At 46.9% G+C, this 13,867-nt stretch overlaps 1 protein-coding gene and 1 pseudogene across 2 annotated transcripts in view; one reads left to right on the forward strand and one right to left on the reverse strand.

Annotated features, from left to right (window-relative positions):
• Positions 1-4,611: 4,611 nt before the first annotated feature.
• Positions 4,612-5,673, reverse strand: LOC311230767 (zinc finger CCHC domain-containing protein 12-like; the record flags this gene model as incomplete). Its single annotated transcript, XM_084317126.1, has 1 exon — positions 4,612-5,673. The coding sequence occupies one exon, from the start codon at positions 5,671-5,673 to the stop codon at positions 4,612-4,614; it is 1,062 nt and encodes a 353-aa protein (XP_084173252.1).
• A 2,440-nt stretch (positions 5,674-8,113) lies between these two features.
• The window catches only part of LOC311230768 (17S U2 SnRNP complex component HTATSF1-like), a 46,908-nt pseudogene continuing 41,154 nt past the window's right edge, over positions 8,114-13,867 (forward strand). The window contains exons 1-3 of the transcript in view: positions 8,114-9,318; positions 12,016-12,127; positions 12,566-12,783. The product of the transcript in view is annotated as a 17S U2 SnRNP complex component HTATSF1-like (transcript). The remainder of the gene's footprint in view (positions 9,319-12,015; positions 12,128-12,565; positions 12,784-13,867) is intronic.

Genomic DNA, 13,867 nt, shown 5'->3' on the forward strand with positions numbered 1-13,867 from the left:
TATCATTCGCTCCTTTCCAGGCACTACAATTCATATGCTAGCTTTTATTCTCTCCACCACTTCTAACCACATTGCAATTTTGGATTCACTGACACCTAAAATCCTAGCTGTAGATATTTCTAGATAAATCACATCGAGATATGTAAGAACCCATACCTTCCTACTGCAAACTCAAAGAAATCATTCAACAGCAATACAGAGGGGTGTACAGGTATATCCAGAATAAAAAAAATTGATAATTGCTGGGACACTTCTTTCCAGAATATCTTAACTGGTGGGCAATCCCAGTACATGTGCATAAATGTACCCTCATCCCCATTTGTACACAAGGTCCATCTGGAGTCTTGTTTAAGTCCCATTCTGTTCAATCTTATAGGAGTCAGGTATAGTTAAGATTTATTTGTTGATGGTCCGGGTTACGTGACGCAAGTCGAACGTTTGCCCAGGCATCTTGCCAATCAAAATTTATTTCCAGGTCTGGTATATCCCTCCTCCAGACTGAGTCTAGGGGGAGGATTTCATACGAGGACGTTAGTAATTGATGATAAAAATCTGATACAAAATCTCTAGATGTCTCTCTTTCATAGAAGAATTTGTGGTATCTGTGGTGTTCAATTGGTATCCTTAATGGGACTCCATGAGCCTTCAAACATACCAATAACTGTGCGTAAAAATAATATGTGGATCTGGTGAGATTACATTTTTTATGTATTTTTTCATATCTACAGAAACCCTGTTTGTTGAAAACATCTCCTAATGTGTGTATGCCCTGCTTTTCCCATTTAGGGTATCTTATAGGTCGTTTTCCAATCAGAAGTGCATTGTTATTGAATATAGGAGTATGACTATGCCATTTATGTGGGTTAGAATATTTTTTTTGTGTTTCACGCCATATCCGGATCGCATGAGTAATAATGGGGCCAAATTTCAATTTGCATTGCTTAATTGATAATTTGGTGTATACTATGTCCTGCAGTCTATGTGGAGCTACTATATTTACTTCTAAATTTCTCGAGGATACTGATGCTTGGGAATTAAACCAGGTTGTCAGTGGTCTTAAAGTGTACGCCTTAAAATAGTGGTAAAAATCTGGAAATGCCATACCGCCATCGGCTTTGTTTCTCTGTGCGGTGGATATTTTTATACATGTACTAGAGGTTTGACATAGTCTCGCCAATGGCTCTTCTTCTGATTCTCCAGGGTGCCCAGCATATTAAGCAGGGTCCTGTTGAAGCGTTCTACTGGGTTTCCCCTTGGATGGTACGGGGTAGTTCGTATCTTTTTGATGCCGGCTAGTTCACACAGCTCGCTAATTGTGCGGGATTGGAAATCCACACCTTGGTCGCTGTGGAGCTTCTCCGGGATACCATAGTGGACAATGAAGTTGTCCCACAGGCACTTAGCGACTGTCCACGCTTTTCGATTTGCGGTAGGGATCGCTACTGCATATTTTGTAAAGTGGTCCGTAATGACCAAGATGTCTTTTGTGTTACTGGAGTCTGGTTCCAGGCTGAGAAAGTCCATGCACAGCAACTCAAGTGGTCGTGTGGCTGTGATGTTCACCAACGGGGCAGCTCTCTCTTGTGGAACCTTACACCATACACATCGGTTGCAGGTCCTGATCTTTGTCTCTACTTCAGCTGACATTTTGGGCCAATAGAATCGCTTTTGGACGAGGTCTAGGGTTCGGTCCACGCCCATGTGGCCCATGTCATCGTGAAGGCTCTTTAAGACCATAGGTCTCAGGTCTTCCGGCAGCACAAGTTGATGGTGGGTCTGTGCGCCTTCTTGTCTCTTCCGGTACAGGACTCCGTCCAATACTTCTAACCGATTCCACTCTCTTAGTAGAAGGTAAAGTTCGAGGATTTCCTTTCTGAGTGTCTGTGGCAGTTTCTCCCCTGACTCCACAAGCTGTAGTATGTGACGGATACAGGTGTCGGCTCTTTGCTTTTCTCGCATTTCGGCTGGAGTTATCATCGGAACGACGGGTAGGCCACCCAGCTGGTCTTCTCCTTGGAAGCTGTCTGGGATTGCACTTGGGTGGAGGGCAAGTGATACCACCGATGCAAGGCTGGATGGTGTCTCTTTAGAGCCGTTGTCGATCACTTCGCAAACTAAGTGTCTGTCGCAGATGGCTCTAATGATGTCTTCACTCATGTTTGTGTGCTCTGGTTCAGGGAGGTGTCTTTTCGCAAACTGTTGTATTATTTCCATCTCTTTTATCAATATTGGGTCATCAGCTGGTCTGCTGTGTGGTCGTCTGGACAGCCCATCAGCGTCTTGATTCTGTTTCCCAGCTCTGTACTGCAGCTGTAAATCGAAGGTAGATAGATCGGATAACCATCTGTAGCTTGCAGCATCAAGCTTAGCCGTGGTAAGGACATATGTCAGTGGGTTGCTATCAGTGACAGCGAAAAATGGTCTTCCGTAGAGGTAATCCTGGAACTTCTCAGTTACCGACCATTTTAAGGCGAGGAACTCCAATTTATGGGCAGGATACCTGGTTTCACATCTTGACAATCCGCGGCTTGCATAAGCGATGACATGCTTCTGTCCTTGCTGCTCCTGGTAAAGGGCGGCGCCTAGACCTAGTGAGCTTGCATCTGTGTGCAATATGTAGGGCTGTTCGGGGTCGGCGAAACAGAGAACAGGGGTAGTTGTCAGCTTTTCTATGATAGGGTCGAAAGCTGTCTGGCAAGCGGGGGTCCATCTGTCATTGAAGGGAGCTTTAGGGTCGTAATACTTCTCGGTGGTCACTAGCTTTTCCATGCTTCTTCATTGGAGGGTATCCGGCAGTAAGTGCGTTGAGGGGTTTCACTATCTTTGAATAGTCTTTGACGAATTTATGGTAGTAACCGCAGAATCCTAGAAATGCTCTCAGTTCTTTCAGCTTGGTTGGCTTTGGCCAGGTTTTGAGTGCGGTTGTCTTTTCTGGGTCCGTTTCGACTCCTTTCCAGACACTATGTGGCCTAGATACCTTACGGAGGTCTGGAACAATTTGCACTTTTCGGGTGATAGTTTTAGCCCATACTCTTTCAGCTGGCTCAGGACTCGCATGAGTCTCTCCTCGTGTTCCTCTAGCGTTGAAGAGAAAACGATCAGATCGTCCAAGAAGACGAGGGTTTGCTTCAAGTTCAGCTCTCCCACGCACCGCTCCATAAGCCTCTGGAACGTGCCTGGAGCATTTGTTATTCCTTGAGGCATTCTATTGAACTCAAAGAATCCCAGCGGGCAGACAAATGCTGTCTTGTGCTTGTCCTTTTCTTCCATTTCGATCTGGTAATAACCAGATTTGAGATCTAGCACTGAGAACCATTTGGATCCAGTCAATGCTGAAAAGGAATCCTCCAGGTTGGGCAGGGCGTATGAGTCCTTTACTGTTTGGAGGTTCAGTTTCCTGTAGTCTATGCATAGCCTGACATCGCCGTTCTTCTTCCTGACGACTACAATTGATTCAGATTCTCGGATAATCCAGTGTCGAGGAGCTGTTGAATGTGGGAGCGCACAGCTTCTATATCTTGAGGGTGTATAGGTCTCGCCCGTTGTTTGAATGGTGTCTTGTTATTGAGATGTATGTGATGCTTTATCTTGTCAGTGCATCCGAAGTCGAGATTGTGGTGTGCGAAAACTTCTTGCATGGAGTTCAGCCGTTCAGTTATCTTCTCTTTCCACTCTTGGGGTACTGGAGAGTCTCCAAAGTCAAACTTGAGCTTTGATTTTTGGTTAGGGTCTGTCGATAGTTCTGCGTCAAGTGTCTTGAGCGACCGGACACTCATGACTGCATGTATCTCGGCTATCACAACCTTCGGGGACAGGGTGATATCGTGGTCGGACTCGTTCTTGAGGATGACTGGTATACAATGTGGCAGTTTTCGTGGTAGCTCTGCTAAGCCATCTGATACCAGGATTCCACCTGGCAAGGCTGTTGACCTTGGGGACTCTATCATCACCCATCTTCCTGCGTGGGTTGCTCTGCAACTCACGAATCCCTCGAGGACTTTGGTCTGACCTGGAGCGATAGTTTCAGGGTCTTTGCTATGTAGTTTCACTTCGCCCAGGCTGGAATCCGCAGACTGTTTATGTCTGGCTTCAAGGCTTCTCAAGACTACCTGGTAGCCGTAGGGCAGGGATTGGTAGTTCTGAAATGTGGTATCTGCGCACTGCTGGTACAGGATATCTAGGGCGTTTGTGCCTATCAGCGCTGATGACAGAGAAGTGCTCATATCAGGCACAATCAGCGCTAGGGTGGGCGCTTCGATGTCTACTCCGAACATGCTTTTGAAAACGTGATTGTAGTTTCGCCGTAGCCGAGGTAGGGAATTTCCTGACCGTTGGCTCCTTCCACTTAAAGCAGGTCGTATAAGGAGTGGATGGGTAGGTGAGACATGGTCTTTTGATAGAAGGAATTCGGGATCGTTGTTACTTGGGAGCCTGTATCGAGTAAGCAGCTGCACTCTTTACCTTCCAGGATTACTTGTGCAGTGCATTTAGCTCCAACCAGTCCTTTAGGTATGGCTGCCACTTTGGCATAAGAGGCCGAGGTGCGCCACTTCCGTCTGGGACATCTCTCTCGTACCCCAGTTCCTGCCTGTCCCTCAGCAGCAACTGTCTTTAGTTTAAATCAGACTGGTAGGCTCTACTTTCAGCATCCCAGGCATGCTGTTTTTCGTCTAGTAACTTCTTTTTCGAGACCACCAGAGAGGGGTTCGGTTCGCTCTCGCAGTGGGGTCTCATGTGTCCATCTTCTCCACATCTGAAGCAATACCAGGGTCTGGGTCTATTGCTTGTGTAGTTCTTTGGGTTTGGAGTCTCTGACTTTTGGGAATTGGGAGTACCTCTGTTAGTCGTCGGTTTACCTGATGCCGGGGCTTCTTGCTTGGGAGCTGGCCTCGCTTGTCTGTTCTGGTTGTCCATCATTCTCGTGAGCTTTGTCTGTAGGTCTGCAACTAGAGCCTCTAAACGTTGGACTTTGGAGCTGGTGTCCGTAATCGGCTTTGAAGCGCATTCCTCTTCACTTTGGTTCCAGCTGCCCTGGGAGTTACTCGATACCCTTGGTTTCGAAACGTTCAGGCACTGTCTCATGCGGCATTCTTTAGAAGAGCGCTGGTCTTCTGCGGTGCGGAGTAACAGGAGGAATTCCGTAAAGGTAGGTGGGTTGTTCTTTCTCTGTGCTAGCTGCAGCTCGGTTATCATGGTGTTGTCCCAGCAGCCTCTGATGAATTGTCTTAGAAGTTGCTGATCGAGGTCGGTGGCCGCTATGCCCCCTCTCCTATAGGTGGTAGTCAGCATCACCTGTAGTCGCAGAATGTAAGCTGATGGTTTCTCTCCAATGTTTTGCACTGTATTGAGGTACTTTGCAAAAAGGTCATCTCCATCTTCAATGGTTCCGAAGGCAGAGTCGAGGCTCTCCAGGTACATTCCTGGAGGACATTCAGGTTCCAGGTGTATTATGATGTCACTGGCGGGTGCCATGAGGCTATCCAGGAGTTTCCGGGACTTGTGTAGATCAGACACTTTTGTGTCGTTGAGAGGAAGAACCGCATTGTAACGCCATGTCTCGTAGTCTACTTCTCTGTCGGGCCGAGGGCTTCGCCCAGAGAAGAGTCTGAGTCTCAGTGATGCTTGGCTGTGCATGGCTGAGTCTTCGTTTTGCACTATCTGCTCCACAATCATCCTTTGCACCCCAGGTGGGTTGACATCAGCGTGTGTCAGAGCAGGTTGTGCATTCTCTTGAGGGCGCGCTGGTGCATGAGACCGGCGGAGCTCTGGTCCGGCTGGCTGCTCTCGGTCCCGGGTGGGGGGCTTGCTTGTGTTGCAGGCCCCGGAATCTGTGGGGCTTCCATTCCGAATACTTCCCCACCTGTTCCTTCGTCAGTTTGGGGGTCAAGATTCTTCCGGGTGAGGGCGACGCTGATGGTGGTGAGTTCTCTCTGGAGGACTTCCGCAAGGTCTTCGCCCCTCTGTTTCGCTATCTCCTTTAGGTCTGAGAGATAAGTCTGTGTAGCCGTGTTGCTGGCTACAGGTTCATAAACGCTGGCTAAGTCTCTAATGAGGTAACTAGCGTTGGTCGTGTTTAGTCGGTAATTGGAAAGTGCTTGCGTGCCTTCGCCACTGTCGTATTCTATAATAACCCGTGGTTCTGGCTCTAAGCCGGCAGGGGCTACGAAGAACGTCCTCCGAATGGAGCCGCGTGCCATCAGATAATCATTCAGTTCATCGTCAGTGGTAATATCGGTTATAACGCGGACTATGACTGAATTAGGGATTTTCACGTTGCTAGTTTGAACTACGTCCATCGCTACATGCTATTTAAGTTTCTGACTTAAAGACTAATCCAGTTAACTGTGATATACTCCTCCTGGCTGGCTCGCCAAATTTGTGTAGCACTTGTGTCACTAACAGTAACAGCTGTTCGCCACGGGCACAGTTCTAGGTTCGAATGAGGCAAGGAGTAATATGCACAATTAAAAGAATAGTAGACCAGAGGCAGAGTTATAACAATAACCGGTGTTTTAATTAAAAGCGTGCTAGCTAGACAGTAATAATACATACAGAAGTAAAGTACAAGTAATGCTTTGAAGTATCCCTTTTAGGTTATTTCAGTAACCACTTCTTGCGGGAGGGTTAGGTCGATATCAAGTCCTAGGTTGATTGGATCAACACCTTGGGGTTCGTTCAGACGTCTCTGAGGTTATCATCGGTAACTCTATATCAGTTTATCAGGGGATGCAAATACTTTATTAGGTGAATTTGCCCTTTAAACCATCTTTCTTTACAGGAGAACTATCAGTGATTCAGCTATAATCAATATGTCATCTAGAATGTTCTATTATGACAGCACCACAAACGTTCTAGAAGTTTCAATGTTCTATAATGTTCTATTATGACATTACCACAAACGTTCTAGAATGTTCTATGTTCTAGAATGTTCTATTATGACATCAGACTGTGAGTAAGCATTTATCCTTTAATTCCCCCTTCTTTTAGGAGAATATCCGTACCCATATATCAAGTTAAATCAAATCAAATACAAAATACAATATCAAAATAACACAAGGTGAACGGGGTCAACGCCCTTGTTGGTGTAACCCAGGGTTCAGACTATCATAACTATCATAGGGACATAAATAGTTAATGCTATTAGGTAAGAACTTTCTAGAACGTAAAACATTCTAGAACCAGCGTATGATGTCATGATAGAAGGTTCTGGAACCTTTGTGATGTCACCGTATGATGTCATAATAGCACGTTCCGGAACATCTTGGATTCCTATAAAAACAGGCGAGTCCAACAGCCACACCTCTCTTCTCCTCGACACCCGAACCAGCAGCACTGACCAGATGGACGGGACTAACCAACAGACTGAAACCTGCAAGTCTCAACCAGCATCCCGGAGCAGTCCAGACCACCCATCACCAAGTGTGCCCACGCGGGACGAGGTGGTGTGCCGGACCGATACCCAATGGCGCGCCAACCCCGGAACAGTTGATATAACTCAAGGCTAATGCCAGCCTGATGTGAATACCCCTGATGCTCAACTCTCGTTACACCAACAGTCCGGTAGGATTGAACTGAACGAGACTACAAGGACTTCCAAGGGCGTCGACCCCGTTCACCTTGTGTTATTTTGATATTGTATTTTGTATTTGATTTGATTTAACTTGATATATGGGTACGGATATTCTCCTAAAAGAAGGGGGAATTAAAGGATAAATGCTTACTCACAGTATGATGTCATAATAGAACATTCTAGAACATAGAACCTTCTAGAACGTTTGTGGTGCTGTCATAATAGAACATTTTAGATGACATATTGATTATAGCTGAATCACTGATAGTTCTCCTGTAAAGAAAGATGGTTTAAAGGGCAAATTCACCTAATAAGGTATTTGCATCCCCTGATAAACTGTTGTGCATCTTTGAACAGTACTGAACAGATAGACTAAACAACATAGATTGAAGCCTGTATTTCTCAACCAAGGTGCCTTGCCTACCGTTTTGCTGTGGAAAGAGCAGGCGGGGAGCTACTGGCTGGAGAGACCACTGCACTGCACATCTCAGAAGACCCTTCTCTATGACCAGGGTCCGCAAGGACGATTTCAAGCTGGAAATTATGAGTGGTGATTCAGACGGGAACAAGGAGTTTACGGAACAGCTGCGGATGCAGCAGCTGTACGATCAGCGTCACGAGGCCAGTTCAGACCCGTACACCTACACTGACCCAGACGGGACTGTGTACGACTGGGACCATGACAAGAAAGCCTGGTTCCCCAAAATAACGGAGGACTTCATTGCAACCTACCAGGCCAACTATGGCTTCACTAAAGATGGAGAACCAGACGCCAACGCCGCTGCAGGTGACAGCACTGCCCCTCAGGGCAGAGAGGTCAAGGCCCCCGAGAAGATTATCCCTGACCCAGCCACAGAGTCTAAACAGAAAGGAGAGTAGAGGAAGCCAGATCCAGGGTGGTTTGACATGGAAGAGGATAAGAACACCAACGTCTATGTGTCAGGTCTCCCTCTAGACATCAGCACTGAGGAGTTTGTGGAGTTGATGTCTAAGTGTGGCATCATGATGCGGGACCCCGTCACTGAGGAGTATAAGGTTAAACTCTACAAAGACGCACAGGGCAACCTGAAGGGAGACGGACTGTGCTGCTACCTCAAGCAAGAGTCGGTGGCTCTGGCCCTGCGTCTGATTGATGAGTCGGAGCTCAGAGGTTACAAGCTCCATGTGGAAGCGGCGCAGTTTGAGCTGAAGGGCAAGTATGATGCAAGCAAGAAGAAGAAGAAGGGCAAAGAGCACAAGAAGAAGATGCAGCAGCAACAGAATCAGTTGGACTGGCGACCAGAGAAGCAAGGAGAAGTGAGGAAGAGTCATGAGAAAGTTATCATCATCCAAAACATGTTTAATCCCAGCGGCTTTGAGGAAGACCCGCTTGTGCTGAATGAGTATCGTGAAGACCTGAGGACAGAGTGTGAGAAGTTTGGACAGGTCAAAAAGGTCATCATCTTTGATAGACACCCAGACGGAGTGGCCTCTGTAGCATTTAAGGAACCAGAGCACGGTGATGCATGTCTGCAGGCACTGGATGGCCGCTCGTTTGGAGACAGAAAGCTCTCCACTCAGCCCTGGGATGGAACCACAGACTACCAGGCGCGTCCAACAGCCATCCCTCTCTTCTCCTCGACACCCGAACCAGCAGCACTGACCAGATGGACGGGACTAACCAACAGACTGAAACCTGCAAGTCTCAACCAGCATCCCGGAGCAGTCCAGACCACCAATCACCACGTGTGCCCACGTGGGACGAGGTGGTGTGCCGGACCGATACCCGATGGCGAGCCAACCCCGGAACAGTTGATATAACTCAAGGCTAATGCCAGCCTGATGTGAATACCCCTCATGCTCAACTCTTGTTACACCAACAATCCGGTAGGATTGAACTGAACAAGACTACAAGGACTTCCAATGGCGTTGACCCCGTTCACCTTGTGTTATTTTGATATTGTATTTTGTATTTGATTTGATTTAACTTGATATATGGGTACGGATATTCTCCTAAAAGAAGGGGGAAATAAAGGATAAATGCTTACTCACAGTATGATGTCATAATAGAACATTTTAGAACATAGAATCTTCTAGAACGTTTGTGGTAATGTCATAATAGAACATTCTAGAACATAGAACATTCTAGAACGTTTGTGGTGCTGTCATAATAGCACATTCTAGATGACATATTGATTATAGCTGAATCACTGATAGTTCTCCTGTAAAGAAAGATGGTTTAAAGGGCAAATTCACCTAATAAGGTATTTGCATCCCCTGATAAACTAATATAGAGTTTACTGATGATAACCTCAGAGACGTCTGAACGAACCCCAATGTGTTGATCCAATCAGCCTAGGACTTGATATCGACCTAACCCTCCCGCAAGGAGAGGTTACTGAAATAACCTAAAAGGGATACTTCAAAGCATTACTTGTACTTTACGTATGTATGTATTATTACTGTTTAGCTAGCACGCTTTTAATTAAAACACCGGTTATTGTTATAACTCTGCCTCTGGTCTACTATTCTTTTAATTGTGCATATTACTTCTCACCTCATTCGAACTTAGAACTGTGCCCGTGGTGAACAGCTGTTACTGTTAGTGACACAAGTCATAATACGTTTTTTCTAATGACCCTTTAACTGAAAATGACGTGAGACGTGAGGCAAACGAGAAGAATATAATAATTGTTTTATTTTGGCTTTTCAAGCCTGAAGAAATAAAAACAAACACACCTCACTTGAACTTCTGAATACCTCACTTGGCTCCATCTCCAAGTCTGTATGACACATTTCTATATATGGGTTAGTTTCAATGTTAGATTGAATGCATCTCCTACAACGACACTGTCGTGCCTAAATTAAGACGTTACACAGCTGATACCAATTGTATTATCAATACACGGCTAATTAAGTGTTTTATATTACATCGGTCCGCGACCCGATGGTTGGGGACCTCTGCTCCGTTATGCACAAGTTTATAGACTTTCGGAGTGCGTATATTATTCAATGAGACTGCCAGCCAGCTTTTGCTCGACGGAGAAATACAATTTCAATTGTGACGAGAAGATCATCTCCCGAGTCAGATACAATTGAACACAAACGGTTCCAAAGATATTAATGTTTTGCTGCAAATTTTCACCCCGCAATGGATTTTGGTCCGTCTATGAACACACTATGAATTGAAAATGGGGAACCCTGACGTAAACAAGACAAACGTCTTTCTCTGGTCTGCATCCCCTTAATTGTGTGTATTGAGCCGTACTGTATTGTACCCATTCTGCAATCTGTTAAATAAAGTTTTCATTCATTCATTCTCATCTCCTCTCTCATCTGTGCGTCTCCTCTCCGACACCCGAGACAGCAGGGAGCACTGTCAGCCAGTGGCCACTCCCCTCAGCCCTCCAGGGCAAGGTGGGTGGAACTGAGGGACACAAGGTGGTAGATGAACACAAGGTGGTAGATGAACACAAGGAACATTAGATCAGAAATCATAAATGTCTTTATTGCCAAGGAGCCACGCCGGTGCAGCAGCCCTCCAGGGCAAGGTGGGTGGAACTGAGGGACACGGTGCTAGACGAACACAAGGAACGTTAGATCAGAAATCATGAATGTCTTTATTGCCAAGTAAGCTTGCACGTACAAAAGATTTGCCTGGGTCCTTTGGTGCATCAACATTAACAGACGATTAAAGTAGAATGAAATCAAATGGAATATATAAGCTAAATTAGAATATTTTTCTTTCGGCTTTTCCCGTCAGGGGGTCGCCACAGCCGATCATCCGTTTCCATCTGTCCCCGTCCTCTGCGTCGTCCTCCGTCACTCCCGCTGCCCGCATGTCCTCCTTCCCTGTGTCCATAAACCTCCTCTTGGGCCTTCCCCTCCTCCTATTTCCTGGCAGCTCCATCTCCAGCATCCTCCTCCCGATGTACCCCACCTCCCTCCTCCTCACATGTCCAAACCATCTCAGTCTTGCTTCTCTCGCTTTCTGCCCGAACTGCTCAACATGGTGCCGTTCCTCTGATTTGTACATTTTCAGGATTTTTTTTGTTGACATTTTTGATTTTGTCCAACCTTGTTACTCCCAGAGAGAACCTTAACAACTTCATCTCTGCCACCTCCAGCTGCGCCACCTGCTTGTTGGTCAGTGCCACTGTTTCTAGACCATACAGCATAGCTGGTCTCACTACCGTGCTGTAGACCTTTCCCTTTACTCTTGCTGGTACCCTTCTATCGCAGATCACCCCTGTCATCGTTCTCCACCTGCACCACCCGGCCTGCACTCTCTTCTTCACCTCCCTACCACAGTCCCCATTATTTTGGACTGTTGATCCCAAGTACTTAAACTCGTCCACTTTTGGTACCTCTACTCCTTGCATCATCACCACCCCTCCGTCTTCCTTCCCATTCACACACATATACTCGGTCTTGCTTCTGCTCACCCTCATCCCCCTTCTCTCCAGTGCATGCCTCCACTTCTCCAGGTTCTCTTCCACCTGCTCCCTGCTCTCACTACAGATTGCGATGTCATCTGCGAACATCATGGTCCACAGGGACTCCTGCCTGACCTCGTCTGTCAGCCTGTCCATCACTACTGCAAATAAGAAAGGACTGAGGGCCGACCATTAGTGCAATCCTACCCCGACCTTGCACCCTTCCGTCACTCCGACTGCAGACCTATAAACTAAATTAGAATATTCTTTCTTATTACAGGTTTACATCTGTGGTGGCTTCAACAGGACGTGGCTGCTCACAGCTGAGTGCTACAGCCCAGACACCAACCAGTGGACTCTGATCGCCCCCATGAGCAGCAGGCGTAGCGGACTGGGAGTCGCTGCGTATGGAGGACAAGTCTATGCGGTAGGTGCACACAGAGACAAATGCTTTATACTAGATATTTTTATAGATATGTATCATTTGACTTTCAATGCTTTTGTGATGCCCTCATTTCATACAGTGTCTGCCTGCCTTAACCACATACTAAAACATTCCTCTCATGTGTCCTGTCCTCAGGTTGGAGGGTGGGTCTGTGGAAACAACCTGCGTAGTGCGGAGGCCTACAGCCCCTTGACTGACTTCTGGCGTGCCCTGCCCGCCATGCTCACCCCCCGCAGCGGCTTTGGCATTGCGGTGTTGGACGACCTGCTCTTCGTGGTCGGAGGCTGGGGTGGCTTCGCCTCCATCTTCACCTCCCTCTCCAACGTGGAGCGCTACGACCAGAGCAGCGACAGGTGGAATGTAGCCGAGGCCATGGAGATCCAGCGCGGTGGCCTAAACTGCTGCATAATGCATGGCCTGCCATTTAATATGAGCCAGTACGCTGCTCCCCGTGGAGGAGGAGGATTAGGAGGAGGAGGAAGAGGAGGATTAGGAGGAGGAGGAGGATTAGGAGCAGGAGGAGGAGGCAGAAGAGGAGGATTAGGAGCAGGAGCAGGAGGAGGAAGAGGAGGAATAGGAGGATTAAGAGCAGGAGGAAGAGGAAGAGGAGGATTAGGAGCAGGAGGAGGAGGAAGAGGAGGATTAGGAGCAGGCTGAGGAGGAGGAGGAGGAGGATGAGGAGGAAGAGGAGGAGCAGGAGGAGGAAGAGGAGGATTAGGAGCAGGAGGAGGAGGAGGAAGAGGGGTATTAGGAGGAGGATGAAGAAGAAGAAGAGGAAAGAGGAGGAGGAAGATGAGGAAGAGTAGGATTAGAAGCAGGAGGAGGAGGAGGAGCAGGAGGAGGAGGAAAAAGGAGGAGCAGGAGGAGGAAGAGGAAGATTAAGAGCTGGAGGAGGAGGAAGAGGATGATTAGGATGAGGATGAAGAGGAAGAGGATGATTAGGAGGAGGAGGAAGATGAGGAGCAGGAGGAGGAAGAGGAGGATTAGGAGCATGAACAGGAGGAGGAGGAGGAAGAGGAGGGTTAGGAGGAGGAGGAGGAGGAAGAGGATGATTAGGAGGATGAGGAAGATGAAGAGGAAGAGGAGGAGGAGGATGAGGAAGATGAGGAAGAATAGGAGGAGGAGGATTAGGAGGAGGAGGAGCAGGAGGAAGAGGAGGAAGAGGAGGAGGAGGAAGAGGAGGAGGAGGCAGCAGGGGATCCATCTAAGAACCTTAAACATTTATTAGACCAAAAGAAATCCTAAGAAATTAATAAATTACTATCAGCCAAAGGTGGTGCATTTCTTTTTTCTAGTAATTCAGACAATATCTGTTTTTAGTTTGTGTAATGTAAAGTAATATCTGTTTTTAGTTTGTGTAATGTAATGTAATATCTGTTTTTAGTTTGTGTAATGTAATATCTGTTTTTAGTTTGTGTAATGTAATATCTGTTTTTA

The sequence above is a fragment of the Notolepis coatsorum genome (assembly GCF_963971535.1).
Source record: "Notolepis coatsorum genome assembly, chromosome: 6".
Taxonomy (NCBI): Eukaryota; Metazoa; Chordata; class Actinopteri; order Aulopiformes; family Paralepididae; genus Notolepis; species Notolepis coatsorum.